This window comes from Psammomys obesus, unplaced genomic scaffold (assembly GCF_907164565.1).
Source record: "Psammomys obesus unplaced genomic scaffold, mPsaObe1.curated_primary_1811, whole genome shotgun sequence".
Classification (NCBI taxonomy): Eukaryota; Metazoa; Chordata; class Mammalia; order Rodentia; family Muridae; genus Psammomys; species Psammomys obesus.
Genome location: NW_026585894.1, coordinates 23,431,192 through 23,452,915, shown reverse-complemented (window position 1 = coordinate 23,452,915; position 21,724 = coordinate 23,431,192). Strand labels below are relative to the sequence as shown.

The 21,724-nt window shown below is 36.2% G+C and overlaps 1 protein-coding gene across 1 annotated transcript in view; it reads right to left on the bottom strand.

Annotated features, from left to right (window-relative positions):
- Positions 1 to 21,724, bottom strand: part of LOC129670983 (cilia and flagella-associated protein 47-like) — a 446,637-nt gene that overhangs the window by 47,917 nt on the left and 376,996 nt on the right. Inside the window, 3 exon segments of the mRNA XM_055599611.1 lie at positions 4,808 to 4,906; positions 10,612 to 10,768; positions 16,810 to 16,914. Of these exon segments, the coding sequence (XP_055455586.1) occupies positions 4,808 to 4,906; positions 10,612 to 10,768; positions 16,810 to 16,914 (361 nt within the window).

The following is a 21,724-nucleotide window of genomic DNA, read 5'->3' as shown; positions in this document are numbered from 1 at the left end:
ATTCTGCAAAACTGATTAGTAGTAAACTTATTCTTAGTAACTTATCATTATACCCATAGGTTAATGTATCCTTTAACCCTTACCTAAGAAGCTTTTATGTGAAGTTGATAATGATTAACACAGTGACTAACAAGTGGAATAGTGAACAGAATAAAAGACTGCAGAATGTTCAGCACCTAAAGAGAACATACATCCTGCACTCTCCTTGCAATGCTTAGAGATCATAGTGGAAGAAGATCAGAAAGAGTGTAAGAGCCAGAAGTGATGGGCTGTACGGAAGCAGTATATTCCAGACAAAGCAAGGAAGCTAGACATAAGACATGGTTGTCAGAGCACACATAAAACATGGAGAAGCACAAGCCTGACCAAATCCCATCATGAAGAGGTGAGTTGTGCATGAGGTTCCTGCAGTAGCCAAAATGCTTTTGGCAATTCCTGATGGGAGAGGAAGAGACAATTTTCTCTAAGAGGCCTGATATGTTGATGGTGGTACAGTGGAAGTCCAGATATCCAAGAATATTTGAGTAGCATAAATTGGTCTTGAAGAATTAAGCACACACACACACACACACACAAAATTGGGTAGGAGGAGGGAACGGTTGTGTGGCTCTGGGAAAAGTTGGGAAATGGGAGTTAAATATGGCTAAAACATGTATGAAATTCTGCAATGCGTATCAACAGAATAAATGTAAGATTCAAAGGGTCACACTGGGAAAAATAGCAACAAAATGAGAAGTATTATTCATGGAAAAAATAATTGGGCTAACTGAATAATTTTTTTATTACACAGAAAAGCAATATATGCTTGGACTAATAATGAAAGTTGCTTATATACAGAAATATTTTCTTATTCAATACAGAACATATTCAAATGCAAATCAATTTTCACAATGTGAAAACACTATGCAGAATCGATTGAGGAAACTTTTATAGAAAATGGATTATATAGGCAATAAACTGGAATATTAAATAGATAGAAATATAAATACTGCTACAAATATAAAGTTGTTATTTGGCAATAAAGCATTTTTATTCTATTATAAATAATATCAAATTTCTTTGTGCACATATCAATCATATTTTGGTAATTTTTAATATTTTCTAAGAACTGTCAAAAAATAACATTTCAAAGTTTATATATATAAATTTTTCAAAATTTCTGTAATGAATTTTATTTCCATAAAAACTGTGAAGGTAAGGTATACGTTATGAGTTTCATTAAAGTATAAAGTAAAAGAAAAACTAGAAAAAATCTAATGGCCATTTTTTAAATAAGTACCTTCTTGGTTATGAATTATACTATGAGTATTTCAATCTTTAAATTATTTACTTTCTCTCTCTCTCTCTCTCTCTCTCTCCCCGTGTGTGTGTGTGTGTGTGTGTGTGTGTGTGTGTGTGTTTGCATGCTACAGCATAAGTTGTATGTAGAGGTTAGAGAAAAAAATTGAAAAAGTTCTTTTTTCCCATTACAACATGAGTGTCCTAGGGCTCAAACTCATGTTAACAGGCTTGCTGGCAAATGCTTTTATTCACTGACCATCTCATGGGCCTATATTTTAACTTTTTTTTTTTTTTTAGTAGTTAAGTAATGTATTTCAAGTATTTTTTTAAATTTTTTATTAATTACACTTTATTCATTTTGTATTCCCCCATAAGCCCTTCCCTCCTCCCCTCCCGATCCCACCCTCCCTCCCCTTTCTGCATGCATGCCACTCCCCAAGTCCACTGATAGGGGAGGTTCTCCTCTCCTTTCTGATCTTAGTCTTTGAGTTCTCATCAAAAGTGGCTGCATTGTCTTCTACTGTGGCCTGGTAAGGCTGCTCCCCCCCTCAGGGGGAGGTGATCAAAGAGCAGGCCAATCAGATTATGTCAGAGGCAGTCCCTCTTCCCATTACTATGGAACCCACTTGGATTAATGGCTGTTTCTACTCCCTCTACTGTGGACTAGTGATTTATTCCTTGTAATACAGTATAAAGAAATAGAAATGGAAGACCCAAAGTCAGAGATAAAAAGTTCACCGAGTTACTGGATTCCACTTAATTTTTTTTCTAAATTTCTATTTTCTCAATTCAACAACAACAATAATAATAAAAACTTAGCTATGGAGTTATGTAAAATTAGACATATCTATGAGAACTGAGTTTCTGATCTGGCTTATCTTTGTTCTCTCTTGAAAAGGCCTAACTCTAGTGAATAGAACACTTTTAATTTTTGTTTGTTTTCTTTTCTTTTTAAAATAATTTTTTATTTTTTTTACATTGATTACATTTTATTTACTTTGTATCCAAGTTGTAATCCCCTCCTTTATTCCCTCTCAATTGCACTCTCCCTCATCTCCTCCTATGCCCCTCTCCAAGTCCACTGATAAGGAAGGACCTCCTCCCCTTCCATCTGACGTTAGCTTATCAGGTCTCATTAGGAGTGGCTGCATTGTCCTCCTTTGTGCAATGGCAAGGCTGCTCACCCTCTCACTAGGAGATGATGAAAGAGCCAGCCACTGAGTTCATGTCAGAGACAGTCCCTCTTTTTGGTTTTTTGAGACAAGGTTTCTCTGTGTAGCTTTGGATGTCCTGGACTGGCCTTGAACTCACAGAGATTCACCTGCCTCTGACTCCCCAAGTGCTGAGATTATAGGCATGCACCATTGTGCCCAACTACCTTCTGTTCTTACAAATATTTTCTCATCTTCCTTACATTAAGAGTTTGTGTGTGTCCATGTGCCATGTGTGTAGGTCTGTGTGTGAGCAAATATGTGACTGTATACATATACGTATGTGTATGTGGATATCAGATTTCCACATTAGGCACTTTTTTCTTCAGTCACTCTCCATATTATTCCATGAGACAAGGTCTTTAATTGAAGTCTGTGTTCATAGATTTGGTTAGTCTGGCTTGTCACCAAGGTCCTAGATAATGATTGTCTCTACCTCCCCAGTGTCAGGATCATAGGTGTGTGCTGCCACATGAGGCTTTTACATGGGTGCTGGATTTTCAACTCAGTTTTGCTTCTTGAATAGGGAACACATTACTGACTGAGCCATTTTCCATTTTGAGCTTTTGTATTCTCCTCATCTCTTGTTTAGTGGCAGTGATGAGAGATGCATGAAACATTTTCTTAATAAACTATATCATCGCTTAAAAAGAAGATGCTGATACAAATGATTAAAACAAATACAAGGAGATAATCATCCAATTGTGGTGAGATAATAGTTATTATTTACATCAACTAACAGAATTTTGTTAAGATATTTAATACATTGCCATAAAATTTATTATTATCATTTAAAAACTTCATTATTTCAGAAATATTCATAATTCTTGAGAGATGGTGTTTTTATTTTTTAATTAAATTTGTTATAATTTCTTCACTCTACATCCAGATTGTGATCCTCCCCCTTGTCTTCCCCCAGTCCCACACTTCCTCCCACTTAATTTCTCAGAAAGGGGGAGCCATCTTCCCCTACCATCTGACCCCAGCCTATCAAGCCTCATTATGACTGTTTGCAACCTCTTCCTCTGCGGCATATCAATGGTGCCCTGACCAGGGAGAAGTGATCAAAGATGGGAAAAAGAGTCCATGTGAGAGACAACCCCTGCTACTCTTAATAGGTAACCTTCCTGGAGATTGAGTTGCCTATTGTCTACATCTGAAGAAGGGGTCAATGTCTTCCTCAGGCATGGTCCTTGGTTGGTACATCAGTATCTGCAGGCCCCCATGAGCCCAGATTTGTTGGCTCTGTTGCTCTTCTTGAGGAGCTCCTCTCCGCTTTGGATCCTTCTATATCCCCACTCCTTCCTAAGACTCCCTGTACCCTGGCCAAAGTTTAGCTGTGAGGCTTAGCATCTATTGCCATAACCTACTGTGTCTTTCAGTGGTAGTTCATGGTAGGCTCCCATCGTATTCCCTCTCTTCAACTGCTTCCAGAGTTTATTCTATTTGCCATTCTGAATGAGAATTAAGCATTCTTTCTAGAGTTTTTTTCTCGTTATTTAGCTTCTTTAGGTCTATGGATTGTAGTATGGTTATCCTGTATTGCTGTCTCCTTATATGTGAATATATTCCATGAGTGTATTTCTGGTTCTCAGCTACCTTACTCAGGATGACCTTTTCTAGTTCCAAATTTCATGATTTCCATGTTTTTTTTTTTAAACAGCTGAGTAGTATTCCACTGTGTAAATGTACCACAATTTCTGTATCCATTCTTCATTTGAGGGAAGTCTAGGTTGTTCCCAGATGGCAGCTATTATGAATAAAGCTGCTATGAACATATCTGAGCAAATGTCCTTTTTGTGTGGTGGAATATCTTTTGAATATATGCCCAGGAGTGGTATAGCTGGGTCATGAGGTAACACTATTCCCAGTTGTCTGAGAAAGTATCAGAGTGATTTCCAAAGTGCTTGTATATGTTGTTTGTGGAAATTGAACCTCTTAGCTCACATGGGGTAAGCATGCACATAATACTGAGCTATGTTACTGGCCTAAACTTTAGATTTTTATAAAGATTTATTATTTTTAAAATTTCTTTCTATTGGTAGTATATTGGTGGGATTGAGATATGGAAGACTTATCTTTACACATTGAAATAAGCTTGCAAATAAACAATTGTTGAAATCATTTTTCATGATTTCATGAATAATTTTAATATTTTACAATCTTCTAAAAATTTTCTTGACTAATACACCCCTATTTTAACTGGTATGATTTGGACCACTGAAATTTTAAAAAACAGAAGAAATATATATACAGAACATCATTCAAATGCATTCCTACACAGGATGACAGAATGTAAGAAAATAATCCTGTACCGTGTGTATTCTTCAGAGAGTTAAACTGGAAGGCATCATTTTCATGGAAGTAGCTATCCCAGCCATGGTCAATTACAAGATTCTTGGGTTTTTCTTTATCTATTTAAGAAACAAAGAAATATTATACTTCAGTGTCATACTTTATAAGATAAAATTCTATGAAAATTAAATCCTTTTCAAAGCTAGATGAATATGTTTCAAAGTATGTTTTGACATTTAGTGATATATTTGAAGAACACACTCAACATTATAATTAGTTTTCTATATAACACTAAAATATTTTAAAATCCATTCACAAATGAGTGATGTTTTAATTTTAAGTATTCAAATAACAGACATAGATAATCTATTCATCTAAAATGCATTATACAGTGTGTGTATAACATAGGATAAATGTGTATATATTATAACTTCAATATATACATATCTGGAAGATAATACTAAAAAAATATTTAATCACAGAAGTAAATGACTCAAAATTATTTTGAGTTCATTATAGAAATATCAGTGCTTTAAAGGTGCAATCTTATGGCAAATTGCTGGAAAAGCTTATGACAAGGCTTTTAGTAGAACTAATGAATCAGAGTAACCTGAGTGTATAAAATAAAAAGTTATAAATATTAAGGTATGTAAACAGTAACTAAAGATAGTTAAAATGACTGTAAGAAGTAGAGCCTTAGGTTATTCATCTGAAAGTAGATATAACAATTATTCTATTTTTCCTTTATAGTGTTTCGTAGTGTTAGCTTTTGATGAGGAAATCAAAGATAGATAATGCGATTTAACTGATATATCAAAGGTCTTTTTTGATGCTACAATTTTCCAGGCATGAATCTTAACTCCCATAATACTATTTTTTTAATTATTCACATATGTAAAATTTGAATGTCTGAATTCAGGAGTGATTTTGAAGGTGTGGAGAATCTTCTTATATTTTATGTATAAGGTCATGTTTTTCCCGATTAGCAAATTGTAGTGACTGTTGTAATATTTAACATATTTATTTAACTTTGAATGTGTCTTGGGTATGTTTCTGAGGGTCTCCAGAAACAGCATTTGCATCATCATGCATTAGTGTGATATTATACTATATTAATTGGCACACACATTTTTACTTTAAGTATTGTTTCTAATAAACTACTGACATCTGAAGCAGAGATTAATTTTATTTAAAGATTTTAATTCAATTCTCATTTTGCACTTAAATTTAGATAAAGTAAGAAGATTGCATAATCTCTAGAGTACAACATTTTCAGTAGAAAAATAATTTTTAAAATGCTAATTTGTATATATGAATTATTGCTTCCCTCATTTATACTGCATTTTAGATACATAATTACATAATTATACTGAAATTCCACAGGCAGAATGCAACAGAAAATACTGTGCTATCAACATCCTTGCAAAAATGGAAATACTCATTTATGAAGGAATAACACTATCAATTAAAGAAAACACTAATATTACAAAGTTCATAAATGAGCAGGTCTGAAATTTATAACAGGTGCAAGGGAACCAACATGTATTTGACATGTGTCCTTAAATTAGTATTATGTGTATCTTAGGCCTTGCCCTGATTTCTGATGTTTTAACTCTATATCAGCATGGCTACTCTTCATTTCTTTACTCTATACCAAAGCAAGGTAGAAATTTGGGAGAAAAAGTTTGAGGGTGAGGCAAAAATTACTGATAAAAGATGATTGTTTCAATACCGAGCATTGAGCAGACATATATGTCTAAGTCAATCATGGCCCATAGAGGACACCCTAACATGTATGTGTTAGGTAATGGCCCCATCTGATGGCAAAGTGGAAAACAGAGTTATCAGAACAGCTGACACAATGAGAAAGCAGCGGCATTAAGTTTCAGTTGAAGACCCTGTTCTATTTATGCACTGCATAGCCTTGAATAATTTCTTCTTTTTAAAATAATTTTGATTTTATGTTCATTGGTGTTTTGTTTGCATGTGTGTCTGTGTGAGGGTGTCACAAGCCCTGGAGCTGGAGTTACAGAAAGGTGTGAGCTGCCATGTGGGTGCTGGGGATTGAGCAGAGGTTCTCGAAAGAGTAGACAGTGCTCCTAATCACTGAGCCTTCTAAGACTGAGGTTCTACAAACGAAAAGCATACAGTTAACTTTGACAGTTGTCTGCAAAATTGAACACAGCCCTGAATTCATATAGCTCAAGTGTGGGGTGTACTGGGTTTATAACAAATGCCAAGTTCCTAGGCCATTCTAAATTTTTCCACAAATGCTTAGGTCTCAAAATACTCATTGATGATCTGCATTAGAATTTTCTTCTAATCCTAAGAGTATTTAGGCAGTTTCCTCTGTAGCTACCTTTTGAAATTAGCATACAGTAATATATGCATGGACCCTTAAATCATTCATTTTTTACAGCTTGCCTTACATATTTATTAACTTCAAGCTCCTTTTAAAGGCCTATCTTCATCATTTTTTTCTGTTAGTACTGTGCAACTTCTTGCTTAGAAGCATCTATTCATAAACTGTATGAGCCAGAACTTAAAAGGAAGTTGGGAGCTAGAGTATAACTTTAAAATTTTATAGCTTCCAGAGAATTATATTTGCACAACAATCAAAACACTATATAATTATGGTATACTCCCATGTACATTTATGTCTTCCTCTGATATTACACTCTTAAGTGAATAACATAGTACATAAACAATAAAAAGATGAATCTGAAGTATTAATGAAAGGAAGACTTGCTGAGAAAAGAAGGGCTTGGCGAGACTGGGAGTAGTGGTGACAGTGGATAATGAAGGGGTAGAAATGGCCAAAATACATCTTAAACTAGTATGAAATTGAAAATGAATAATTTTTTTTTACCACAAGAACATAACCAATGTACAGGGCTTAGATATAGCACTCTCAAGTCACCTGTTCAGGGTATATATAATATCCTTTAGAAGTAGCCAATTTATAGAGAAAACTATGAAGTGATACTCAGTGCAATCAACTAATAGTTTTTTTTTAAAACTTCTTCCTGATATAAACTAGTGAAAGTTTCCAACACATTATGATGAATATCCCTATTTCATCTGAAAGTATGAGTATGTGAAATACTCAGAGAGTGAAGTTCAGTAAAATTCTTAGTGTGACTGGGAGAGAGTGTAGTGTATTTTGAGTACAGAGATTTGTTTTAATTAATTAATTAATTAATTTTTTAATTTAGTCCAAATTTTATTTAATTATGACTATTAACAAAAATTCAGAAAAAGTATGTATTCAGAAATTTAATTTATTTTCTCTAAAACATTTTAATGACTACACAGCTTTAAAAACTTGTGTTGTCTTTTTTTTAATTTTAATTTTTATATTAATTACAGTTTATTCACATTATATCCCAACTGTAGCCCCCTCTCTTATCCCCTACCAATCCCACCCTCATTCCCTCTTCTCCTCACATGCCCCTCTCCAACTCCACTGATAGGTGAGGTCCTCCTTCCCTTCCCTCTGACCCTAGCCTATTAGGTCTCATTAGGATGGATTGCATTGTCATCCTCTGTAGCCTGGTAAGGCTGTTCCTTGCCCCCCACCCCAGTGGATGGATATGGGAAAAAGGAGAAAACAGGGAACAGGACACTAGCTTACCACAGAGGGCTCCTGATAGACTCTTTCTACCCTGCAGGGTATCATAGCAGATACTGAGACTCATAGCCAAACTTTGGGCAGAGTGCAGGGAGTCTTATGAAAGAATGGGGAGATAGAAAGACCTGGAGGGGACAGGAGCTCCACAGAGAGGGTAACAGAACCAAAAATCTGGACACAGGGGTCTTTTCTGAGACTTTTACTTCAACCAGTGACTCCTTTGGTTTAGTTAATGAGTAGACTTCAGTGTTCTCAGAGAAAAGAAAGCTTCTAAGTCTATTCACTAAGTCTTTAGCATTTCCTCAATTAAGCTTTTTGTTTTGGATATTTAGGTGACTTGCAAGGAATTATGTTTGTTAAGAAGCTATGTACAATGTTTCTTTCCTGCTCCTTCATTTGATGACTCTGAATGGCCCTGTGAACAGAAACAAATTGCTAGCTCCCCACCCCATCTTTTGAGCTTCTCTCTCTCTCTCTCTTTTTTCAAATTGTATATAATGAGTACGTTATGGGGTTGCTGTTCTGGAGTTTCCCTTGAAATGATTACCAGAGAAGTAGTCTTGAGGAGTGACAGGTGAGGAGTTCAGAAGCCAGACACAAAATCAAAGCATGTCTATAACTATCATACTATCACATGAGTCACTGTTACAGGGAATTAGGATTCAAAGTACATGGGAAACTATAGATCTATATTGAGTACACAATGCAGAAGAACAGGAATATGTGGACTGTGATATTTGTCCACTATTCCCTGGCATCCATTGATTGACTCAGTGGCACTTCCAGCTTATCCTGGCTAGGCAGAAAAAGCTCTTGCAGTCAGAGGAAGCAATCAGACAAATTCCACGTCATCGGCATTTGAATGATAGCCCAAATTAATACCAGCCTAATAGTTTCTGTCTTAAGATAAGTTGAAGAAAGAGTAGATAAAGTGCTTAGTAAAAATCAGACACAACTTATGGCTGAATAACTGGTGATAACTGTATATCACCTAGTCTATACATAACTGTGTATCAACCACCCAATTTCAAGTGAACAAAATATATTAACCAAAAATATTTTAAAGTTAGGTTCATGTTCTCATGTGCAAATTTTAGAGAACAACATGAATTTGTACTTTAGTGAAAGGCAAAGGCACTCAAGAATTGTGCCCGTGTGAATAGGACAAATATTGTACTTAGGCAATTTTGTGTGTGTGTGTATGTATTTGTTTTTTGTCCTACTCAGAGCAGTTGAGTATTTTAAAAATGTTTTCAATTTCTGAGCCAAATACTACAGCCATGATGATTTTAAGCATAGAACAGTTTTAATTTTGGCATAGCTAAATAGAGATCTGGCATCTCTATTTAGAATAAATAAATAAATAAATAAATAAATAAATAAATAAATAAACAAACATGTCATTTACTTTTCCACAATAACAGGTTTCAACTCCCTGGAACTGTGCTTCTCAACTATAATCTATTCTCTTAATCTGTAAAATCAAATTTATGAATGCATGAAGCACAGATTCTCTTTTGAAAATTCCCAATGCATGTGCGATATTGAAGTATGCATTCCATGATGAGTATATCCTACATTGAAGCTTATAGCTTGGTGTGTTTAACCTGGAGCAACTGCAGAATCCAAAATACTAGGAAGAGGCTATCGGTGGTAGTGGCAGGCAGGGGAAAAAAAGTTCTTAAGGGGAGAAGTATAGTAAAAAATAGGTAATATGAAAATGTAGAGGAATAACTGGTGTGAAAAATTTTAAGCAGGAAGGATAGGAGAGGAGAGAAGAATTTGTTAGAAGAATACCTACTGTATTATAAATCTCTCTCTATCCATCCATCCAGATGTAGTGGTTATTAAACAAAAATCCAGTGCCATGTGTGAAAAACTTTGCATTATTGATCAGGGAGGTTCCATGACCCCTAAAACAGTGTCATTAAAAGTTCTATAAACTTTCACATAATAAGAACTGGAATATTTGAGAAATATCACAAGAATCTTACATAGCACCTAACTCATATGTGAATTTAAAAATAAGGTCAGAAGACTTTTAATTGATGCATAGATTCTGGATTCACTAATTGAGAGGTGTGTTTCAGCAATCATATTTTACTTCTTAGTTTTATGTGTTCTATTTTATGAAATATTTTTATTCTATAATAAAAATACAGATATCTACAAAATTTAAGAAAAATAACCTACTTGTTAATATGAGATCAATGGAAACATCTTCACGAGTAGGATTTTTGAAATTTATCATGACAGATGCTTTAAGGCCAAGGACTGTGGTTACCCTTTGTACATCTAGAGGCCTGGGGAGCAGTCCTACTCCAAGCAGGTGGAATTTCCATTCTTTAAACTGTTTTTAAAAAGAAATAACTGTAACTTAATATATAATTTATTTTCAAGATTTATATAACTTTTCATTGTTCTGTTCAATGTTTTTCATTGTATATGGAGTCAAACAATGACATTTTCTTATAATTATACACTTTGAGCATATTACCTTGTATCCTCTGCTACTATGACCTTTCTTATACCCCGTTCCCTTTCATTGTTCTTATTATTTCCCTAGATAGTTTTGATTCTAATTTCATACCATATGTACATATATGCTTTTATTTAATATAGAGTCTAGGAACCACAAATGAGAGAAAACATGTAATATTTGCTTTTGAGACAAAATGAGTTTACTCAGTATTATTATCTATAGTTGCATCGTTTGTATAATGTAACTTTACTACTTATAGCTTAAAATATGTCTCTGTCTCTCTCTCCATTCTCTTTCTCTCTCCATCCTTTTATGTGTCATATTTTTTATCCATCTTTTCTTGTGCTGGCTAGTTTTATGTCAGCTTAAAAACATGCTAGAGTTATTGGAAAGGAGGGAGCCTCAAATGACATAAGATAAGATCATAAGATAAGGCTATAGGCAAACCTCTGGGAGCATCCTCTTATTTCATTATAGATATGGGAGGGCCCACCCCATTGTGAGTGGTGCTACCCTAGCCTGTTGGTCTTGGGTTCTATAAGAAAGCAGGATGAGCAAACCATGAGGAACAAGCCAGTAAGCAGCACTCCTGCATGGCCTCTACCTCTTGTCTCCCATCTGTCTCCATGTTCCTAACAGGTTTTTGTTCCTATCCTGACTGCTTACAATGATTAACAGTAATGCAGAAGTTGCTTTGGTAATGGTGTTTCATCATAGATGAAAGAGATCTGAAAACAAGAAACTCAGACGGCCAAGAAACACTTAAAAGAGATGTTCAAAATCCTTTAGCTATCAGAGAAATGCAAATCAAACTATTTTGAGATTTCCTCTTACACAGCTCAGAATGGCTAGGATCAGTAACAAATGACTACTCATGTTGGAAAGGATATGGAGAAAAAGAAACACTAATCCATTGTTGGACGGACTGCAAAGTCATGCAGCCATTATAGAAATCAAAGTGGCAGTTCCTCAGAGAGATGAGAAACCATCTACCTTAAGATTCACCTATACTATTTAATTTAAGACCTCTGTGTCATTATTTCTCTATTTAGCTTCTGTCTCAATGATCTGTCAGTTGCTGAGAAGGGGGTGTTAAAGTCTCCCCCTATTAAGGTGATGGAATTGACATGTGATTTAACCTTTAATAATGTTTCTCTAACAAATACAGGAGCCCTTGTGTTTTGGGCATAGATGTTCAAGATTGTGATGTCTTCCTGGTAGATTTTTCCTTTGATGAGAATGAAGTGTCTCTCTCCATTTATTTTGATTAATTTTGATTGAAAGTCTATTTTATTAGACACTAGGATGAGTACTCCAGCTTGATTCTTGTGTTCATTTGCTTGAAAAACCTCTTTCCAGCCCTTTACTCTGAAGTAGTGTCTTTCTTTGTTGCAGAGGTGTGTTTCTTAAATGCATTTGAATGCTTGATCCTGTTTCTGCTATCATTCTGTTAGTTGGTGTCTTTTCATTGGAGAGTTGAGACCATTGATGTTGATATTAGTGACCAATGATTGTTAGCTCCTTTTATTGTGGAGTTAGTGGTGATTGTGTCTGCATGCTTGTTTTCTTTTGTTGTTGTGTTGCTGTCTTTATCCTTTGTTTTCTTGGGTTTGTTGTTTTTTTGTGCTGGAGTTTTCATTTTAGACTCTTTTGTAGGGTTGGGTTGCTGTGCAAATGTTGTTTAAATTTAGTTATGTCATGGAGGATTTCATTTTCTCCATCAATGTTGATTGAAAGCTTTGCTGAATATAGTAGTCTGGGTTAGCATCTGTGGTCTCTTAGTTTCTGAACGGTATTTGCCCAGGCCCTTCTTGTTTTCATAGTCTCTGTTGAGAAATCTGGTGTGATTCTGATAGGTCTACATTATATGTTACTTGGCCTTTTTCTCTTGTCCCTTTTAATATTTTTCTTAGATCAATAATCAATAAATGGGACCTCATGAAACTGAAAAGCTTGTAAAGCAAAGGACACTGTCAACAGAACAAAATGCCAGCCTACAGACTGGGAAAAGATCTTTACCAACCCTACTTATGTCTGACAGAAAAATAATATGCAGAATATATAAAGAACTCAATAAGTTAAATACCAACAAACCAAATAATCAATTAAAATGAGGTATAGAGCTAAACAGAGAATTCTCAACAAAGGAATATTAAATGGTAAAGAAACACTTAAAGATGTGCTCAGTGTACTAAGTTATCATGGATACAAAAATCAAAATAACCCTGATAATCTATCTTATATCCATCAGAATGGCTAAGATCAAAAACTCACTTGACAACACATGCTGGAGAGGTTGTGGAGAAAGGGGAACACTCCTCCATTGCTAGTAGGAATGTAAACTTGTACAACCACTTTGAAAATCAATTTGGTGCTTTTTCAAAAAACTGGGAATAGTGCTACCTCAAGACACAGCTATGCCACACCCAAAAGATGCTCATCTCTATGACAAGGACTATTGCCCAGCTATGTTCATAGTACCTTTTTTTCATAATAGTCAGAATCTGGAAACAACCTAGATGTCCCTCAACCAAAGAATGGATATAGAAATTGTCCTACATTTATACCATGGAAGACTACTCAGCTATTAAAAACAAGGAAATCATGAAAATTTCAGGCAAGTGGATGGAACTGGGAAAGATCATTCTCAGTGAGGTATCCCAGAAGCAGAGAGACATGCATGGTATGTACGCATATGTAAGTGGATATTAGCCATATTATATAGGATAAACATACTAAAATCTACAGATGTAACAAGCTAAATGACAAGGAGTATACTAGGAAAGATGCTTAATTCTCATTCAGATGGTAAAACAGAGTAGACACTGGAAGCGGTAGAAGAGAGGAGACAGAACTGGAGTCTACCACAGGTGTTCTCTAAAAGACTCCAACTAGCAGTGGTTTGAAGTAGATGCAGAGAATCATAGCCAAACTTTGGACAGATTGCAAGTGGTCTTATGGAAAAGGGAGGGTGTATAAAAGCACTAGGACGGGAAAGGAGCCACACTAGGAGACCAACAAACCCAAAAAATAAAAATAAAAAAGCAGGCCCAGAGCTAAGTACAGAGATTGATGCATTAACCAAAGAACATACATACAGTGGACCTAGACTCCTGCTCAGATGTAGCCCATAGACAGCTCTGTCTCCATGTGGGTTGCCTAGTAAGAGGATAAGAGACAGTCTCTGACATGAACTCGGTTACCTGCTCCTTGATCATTTCTCCCTTGTAGGACAACTCAGCAAGTACACACAGGAAGAGGATCCAGGCAGTCCTGATGAGACCTGATAGGCTAGGGTCATGCAGTAGGGGAGGAGGGCTTCTCCTATCAGTGGTCTAGGGAAGAGTGATTTAGGAAGAAGAAGGATAGAGAGTGGTACTTGGAGGAGATGAAGGAGGGTGCTACAATAGGGATGCAAAGTGAATAAATAATAATAATAATAATAATAATAATAATAGAAATAAAAATAATAAAAAGATTTGCCTATATCACTCTTGGTCATATCTTCAAAGAATGATTCATCCTGTCAAAGATATGTTTGCTTCAAACATTTTCATTGTGGCTTTTTATGTAATAGCCAGAAATTTGAAAAAACTGAGATGTGCCTCAAGAGTTGAATGGATAAAGAAAATATAGTACATTTACAAAATGAAATACTACTTATAAAATGAAATATTACTTAGCTGTTAATAAATAATATCTTCAGCTGGGTATGTTGGCATATGCCTATAATCCCAGCACTCATTGAGGCAGATGCAGGTGGATCCCTGTGAGTTCGAGGCCAGCCTGGTCTACAAAGTGAGTCCAGGATAGTCCAGGCGACACAGAGTAGAGAAACCCTGCTTGAAAAACCAAAATAAATAAATAAATAAATAAATAAATAAATAAATAAATAAATAAATAAATAGATAGATAGATAAGTAAACAGATAAAAATTGTCAAATTTCTAAGTAGATCGGTGGAACTATAAAACATATTTCTGAGTGAGGGAACTCAGACCTAAAAAAGACAAATATGTGTATTTATTCACTTATATGTGGAGTTAACTGTTAAGTCATTGATAATTAAGAAACAATCTATTAAATTCTTAGGATAGGTATATGGTAAAGAACTATGGGTGGAGTGATGAAAGGTACTGATTGATCTCAATTAGGAAAGGAAATTAGTATGAATAGATAGGTATCAACAAATGGGGGTATTGGAATCAGGGTGTCAAATGCAAAGGGGAAGGTAAGAAGAGGAATATAGAAGGAATAGGGGCGAGATGGCTAAAATTACTGGGCATTTGAGGTGTATACTAATAAAGTGAAAGCTTTCTAAACTATATTCATATATAAAGGCCATCTAAATGAAATTGCCAAATAATTGGGGAGACAAAGCCCCAAGAGGCCATTTCTTGTTACCAAATGAAGCTTCCAATACCAGGATTGGGTTACTTCTATTTGAATTGTTGATGAAAGTAGTTCCATGGGAATCCCCGAATATCCCTGGCTATTGCGAAGACTGTAAATTGTGCTCCACAAATGATGGCAAAGGAAGGTTCCATTGCTAGACAACTCCTATATAACTCACTGAACATGAAGAAGTTGGGGTTTTGCCTACATAGAGCCTTCAAACCTACATGTTAGTATCTTTGTTATAGTAAGGTATTCTACAGGGTACCAAAAGAGAAATGTAAGCACAAATCTATCCACAAACTATTTGATCTACAATGCTGTCCTGCCTGTAAGATATACTTCTGTTATAAACCAACCAAACAACCAACAAAACAAAGTACTATGCCAATAAAATGACTCATACAATTGTGTATGGATAAAATAAATGAGGAGCAGTGTTAGAAAACCAAAATAACACAATTGAAAACTGAAAAATACATTTTAAAATATAGACCATAGGAAAGTTGACCATATTTTCTGTTGACAATTTTCCCCCTTATTAGTGATGTGGCAAGATAACTTTTCTTAGAGGTTCTGGTAGCATGATTAATTCAAGATATTTAGAGCTAATATTAGAATTTGGGGATTCTGCCAACTAGAGTGCAAGGCAGATTTTCAGGACACAGGCTGTTCATATGAATGTAAACCAGAAGCAAATGAAAGATAATAAACCATAGTCTTTTCTCTCAGTTCAGGCTACTTTTTGGAAATAATTAAAATTTGTTTGACTAGTAATGCCCTTATTTTAGATTAATTAGCTATTCAGTTTTGCATGTCAATCACACCCAGAAAGGAATATAAATTCATATAAAATTTTCCACAATGGTAAAGAGTTATTTCAAATTATTAGGATTCCAAAATACATTACAAAAGCTTACATTATTCTTTAGAATCTTGGGCACACATAATATGCACCGCTCATAAAATTAAAATGAACTACTTTTGAACTACTTTTACTTGCAAAAAATATCAATGTGATTAATTAAACAAAAATATGTGAATCATTGAGGGATAACAAAGGGCAAAAAAAAGCACAGAGTTTAGAAGGAAACATTGGAAAAGTTAAAAGTTTTAGGCTCAGTAGTTGAAAAGATGAATTATTGGTTCAAATTTAACCATTGAAGAATGAAGATTTTTAGCAGGTAGAGAGTGGGTAGTCAGAGTGACTGAAATCAAGAGCAGTGTTCAGCTGATTTAGGAGATGTTAAAATGAGTATTTTGTTTTGTTTGGTTTGGTTTTCCTTTATTTCACACTTGAGAAAGAACTTATTGCTCAATTATTAGGTTTAAAGACCATAACACATCTTATTTAGCTGTTTAAAGATTGCTAATATATACTACTCTATTTTCAAACATTTAATGATTTGCAATGAAAATGTTGTACTTGCAAATGATATTAACTGCGTGAATTGCACTTATCTATGTACTTTTTTGAAACTCATTAAATCAGCTTCATCTGAGAACTAATCATACCTGAGTACAGTAGAAGTTAATACAAGTTTCATGACCCTCTCTCCCAAGTCCTGATGGTTTAAAGTAAACAGGTAGCTCTGTGGTAGAGTGAGGTAGGAGGACCAACTGAGAATTCAGAAAAAAAATCACAAGAAAAACAGAAATAAATACTTTTGTTGAGGTGGAATTTTTAATGTGCTATGTCTATGAAAGGGTGGAGTTTGCACAGTAGATTTTAGGAGTGGCACACATTATTTGTTTTTGTATAACTGCTCTACAAATACTGATTATAAGGATGCGAAAAACACTATTTGTTATGTTAGTTCTCAGACCATATTCTTTCTCCTCATAATGATCACGCAAGATTTACTCACTGTATATTAAGATATCAGAATTAATCTTAAGAGTTTATTTAAGCAAGGTGGTGGTGCCAGCCATGCAGGGTATCTGAACAGGAGCTCAGCAGTGAGAGCAGGATGACCAGCAGGCCATACTGTGAACCCCAAAACCCTGACATCTGTGTTTCTCAGGTGAATGGAGAATCCATGGGGGTACTTGAAGGTCCATCTTCAGGCCAACCTGCTAATACTGGGGAAAATTCCCAGGCTCCCAACTGGCATTGCCTCAGCCCTAATCTACTAGCTCAATACCACCATCTACTGATACCTTGCCGAGACTGGCTGCAGCTCTCTAGGTTCTGACTGTACAGCCCTAGGCCACTTGCCCAAACTCACCATCAGTAGATATATTTCTGGGACTAACAGCAGCTGCACATGCGGAGGATGAGAGGGAAGGCTCCTAACCCTGCAGCCTTAGACCACCATCCTGAACCCACTTGGACCCACAGCAGAAGCAGCACTTCACTCCACTCTGACACCCCAGCCGTAGGCCAATCATCAGAACCCACCATCAGTGGATACTTTCCTGGGACCTGCAGCATGCACACAGGGCTCTTACCTTAGAGCCTTAGGCCACCCAGCCACCCAAACACATCATCTGTGGATACCTTCCAAGACAGGGTAGCTGAGGGACATTCCGGCATTCGCGGTTCTGGCCCTGCAGCTTTAGGCCGCCCACCACCCAAGCCCACTTTCTAGGGATAACTTCCTGGAACCAGACCGAGGCAGCTCTGACCATAGGCACTCACTCTCACTGCCTGTGGAGTGAATACCTCCCTGTACTGTTGGTGAGACTCCAAATCCAAACCTAGGCGCCCACTCTCAGGTGTTCTGGGCCCTAGAAGTTCCTGTTTCCAATACCGGTGGGCCACACTCTACATCCTGTGACACCTTCTTAGTTGCAGTGGTTAGTGGTGCTTACCAACCAGTGGAGGGGATACATTCTGGTACAGTGGGGAAGGCTCAGATCCTTTCTGCCTACTCCCCTCATGCCTGGTTCACCCAGGTCAGAATCAGCCAGAACAGAGATATGTTTGGGTTCCAGGTTCCATTCCCCATAATCTAAAGGAATCCTGTGAGACACTGGAACAGCTATAGGCAAAGAGGTCTGTCCACCAGTGCCCTATCAGCCTGGCTCACAAAGGCCAGAATCAGTGAGACCAGCACAGACAGAGGACCCATTGGAGCTGAGCTAGGCACTTGACCCACATTCCATCGTCCTCCTCCTCAAGGAGGTCTATTGGGCATTGGTGTAGCTCTAGGCTCAGAGATCTTTCTGCCTGCACCCCAGGAGCCTATCCCACCTGAGCCAGAAACAAAGCTTCCAGCACAGCAAGTGAACCCAGCAAATCTCAGCTAGGCCTGCGGTCCAAATCCTATCCTCCACATTCTAAAGAAAGCCTGTGGGATACTGGAGCAACTCTAGACCCAGAGATCTTTCCACCTGTGCCTTGGCTACCTGGGTCACAAGCAGTGAGCCAACAGAGAGAGTGAATCCAGGGGAGACTACTCAAGACTCCAGAGACAGGTGGATCCAGTCTACAGAAAAGGCACCAAGAATAATCAGTAAAGGCTACAGACAACCAGATGGCTAGAGGCCAGTGTAAGAATACAGGCAACAAAAACCAGCACATCATGGCTTCATCAGAATCTCCAAAAATCAATGGATATTCTATTGCAGCTGAAACACAGGAAAACAGTCTTAAATCTATAATTATACAGTTATTCGAGGCACATAAAGAGGAAATGAAAAAATAATAGAGGCCATCATGGACAGACAGGAGACCACATTCAAACATATGAAAGAAATAGTGCAAGATATGAAAACAAAATTAGAATAAATAAAGAAAACACAAGCAGAGAAAACCCTGGAGCTGGAGAACTTAGAGAAAAGATCAGGAACCACAAAGATAATCATCACCAGAAGAATACAAGAGACGGAAGAGAATCTCATACGCTAAAGATATAATTGCAGAAATTGATACATCTCTCAGAGAAAAAGTAAAATTGGAAAAGTTAAAAATACAAAACATCCAAGAAATCAAGGACACCATGAAAAGATGATACCTAAGAATAACAGAAGTAGAAGAAAAAGAAGATTGCAGGCTCCAAGGCCCAGAAAATTATTTTTGAGAAGGTCATAGATGAAAATAACCCCAACCTTAAAAAAGAGATGCCCATAAACATACAAGAAGCTTACAGAACACTAAATAGACTAGACCAGAAAAGAAAGTCCACCATCCACATAATAATCAAAACAGTAAATCTACAGAACAAAGAAAAATATTAAAAGCAGCAAGGGAAAAAGGGCAAGTAGCATATAAACACAAACTTATCAGATCACACCAGACTTTTCAACAGACACTATGAAAGTCAGAAGGGTCTGGGCAGATGTCATGCAGATATCATAGATGTCAACCCAGACTACTATATCCAGCACAAATTTCAATAAAAATAGATGGAGAAAACAAACTACTTCATGACATAACTAAATTTAAACAATATATATGGAACAATCCAGCCCTACAGAAGATAGTAGAAGGAAAAATTCATCACAAGGAGATCAACTACACCCAGGAAAACACAGGCAAATATACCATCTCATTGAAAAAGCAAAAGAAAGCAAACACACAAACATACAATCACTACCAATTCCACAGTAAAAGGAACTAACAATCATTGGTCACTAATATCTATTAACATCAATGGTTTAAACTCTCCCATAAAAAGACACAGACTAATAGATTGGTTACAGAAACAGGATTCAACATTCTGCTGCATTCAAGAAACATACCTCTGCAACGACGATAGACAGTACCTCAGAGTAAAGGGCTGGAAAAAAATTCCAGACAAACAGACACAAGAAGCAAGCTGGAAAAGCCATCCTAATATCTAATAAAATAGACTTTCAACCAAAATTAAGCAGAAGAAGTGAAGAGGGACACTTCATTCTCATCAAAGGAAAAATTTACTAGGAGGACATCACAATCCTGAACGTCTATGCACTAAACAAAAGAGCTCCTTCATTTATCAAAGAAACATTATTAAAGCTTAAATAACACATTGATCCCATCAACCTTATGGGGGAAACTTCAAAAGCCCACAATTGCCAAAGGATAGATAATTCAGACAGACGCTAAACAGAGAACTAATGACACTTAAATGGATCTGATAGATGTTTACAGAACCTTTTACCCAAACACAAAAGACTATACCTTCTTCTCAGCACCTCATGGAACCTTCTCCAAAACTGAACATGTATTTGGGCAAAAAGCAAAAACTCCTCAACATATAGAAGAAGATTGAAATAATCCCTTGTACCATAACAGAGCACCATGGTCTAAACCTAGACCTCAACAATAACAAAAGTAACAAAAAGCCTACACACACATGGAGACTGAATAACTCTCTACTCAATCACACCTGGGTCAGGGAGGAAATAAAGAAATTAAAGACCTTCTAGTACTTAAAGAAAAATGACTGTATAACTTACCCTAACTTATGAGACCCAATGAAAGCAGTGCTGAGAGGAAAGTTCATAGCATTAAGTACCTTCATAAAGAAATTTGAGGCATCTCATACAAGGAACTTAATGGCAAACCTGAAAGTACTAGAAAAAAAAAAGAGGCAGACACACTCAAGAGAAATGTTATTAGAATATATTAGAATACGTTATAAACAAAGAGAACAATTCAAAGAATCAATGAAACCAAGAGCTGGTTCTTTGAGAAAATCAACAAGATCGACAAACATCTAGCCAAACTAGCTAAAAGGCAGAGGGACACTGTCCAAATCAATAAAATCAGAAATGAAAAGGGGGACATAACAACAGACACTGAGGAAATCCAAACAATCATTGGGTTCTACTTTAAAAGCCTACATGAAACAAAATTTGAAAATCTAAATGAAATAGGAAATTTTTTTGATAGATTACATTTACCAAAGCTAAATCAAGATCAGTTAAATAAATTAAATATTCATATATCCTCTAAGGAAATAGAAGCTTTCATCAAAAGTCTCCCATCCAACAAAAGCCCAGGGCCAGATGGTTTCAGCAAGATTTCTACCAGACCTTTCAAGAAGAGCTAACACCAATACTCTTCAAATTATTCCATGAAATACGAGCAGAAGGAACATTACCAAAATCACTCCATGAGACCACAATCACCTTCATACCTAAGCCGCACAGACACTACAAATTAGATAATTTCAGACCAATCTCGCTTACAAATATTTATGCAAAAATACTCAATAAAACACTAGGAAACTGAATCCAAGAATATCATTCACCATGACCATGTAAGCTTCAACCAAGGCATGCAGGAGTGGTTCAACATATGAAAATCTATCAATATAATCAACCATATAAGCACACTGAAAGAAAAAAAAAATTACCATCTCCTTAGATGCCCAAAAAGCATTTGACAAAATTCAACACCTGCACATTTAAAGTTTTGGAGAGATCAGAGTTACAAGGCACATACTTAAACTACACACACACACACACACACACACACACACACACACACACACACACA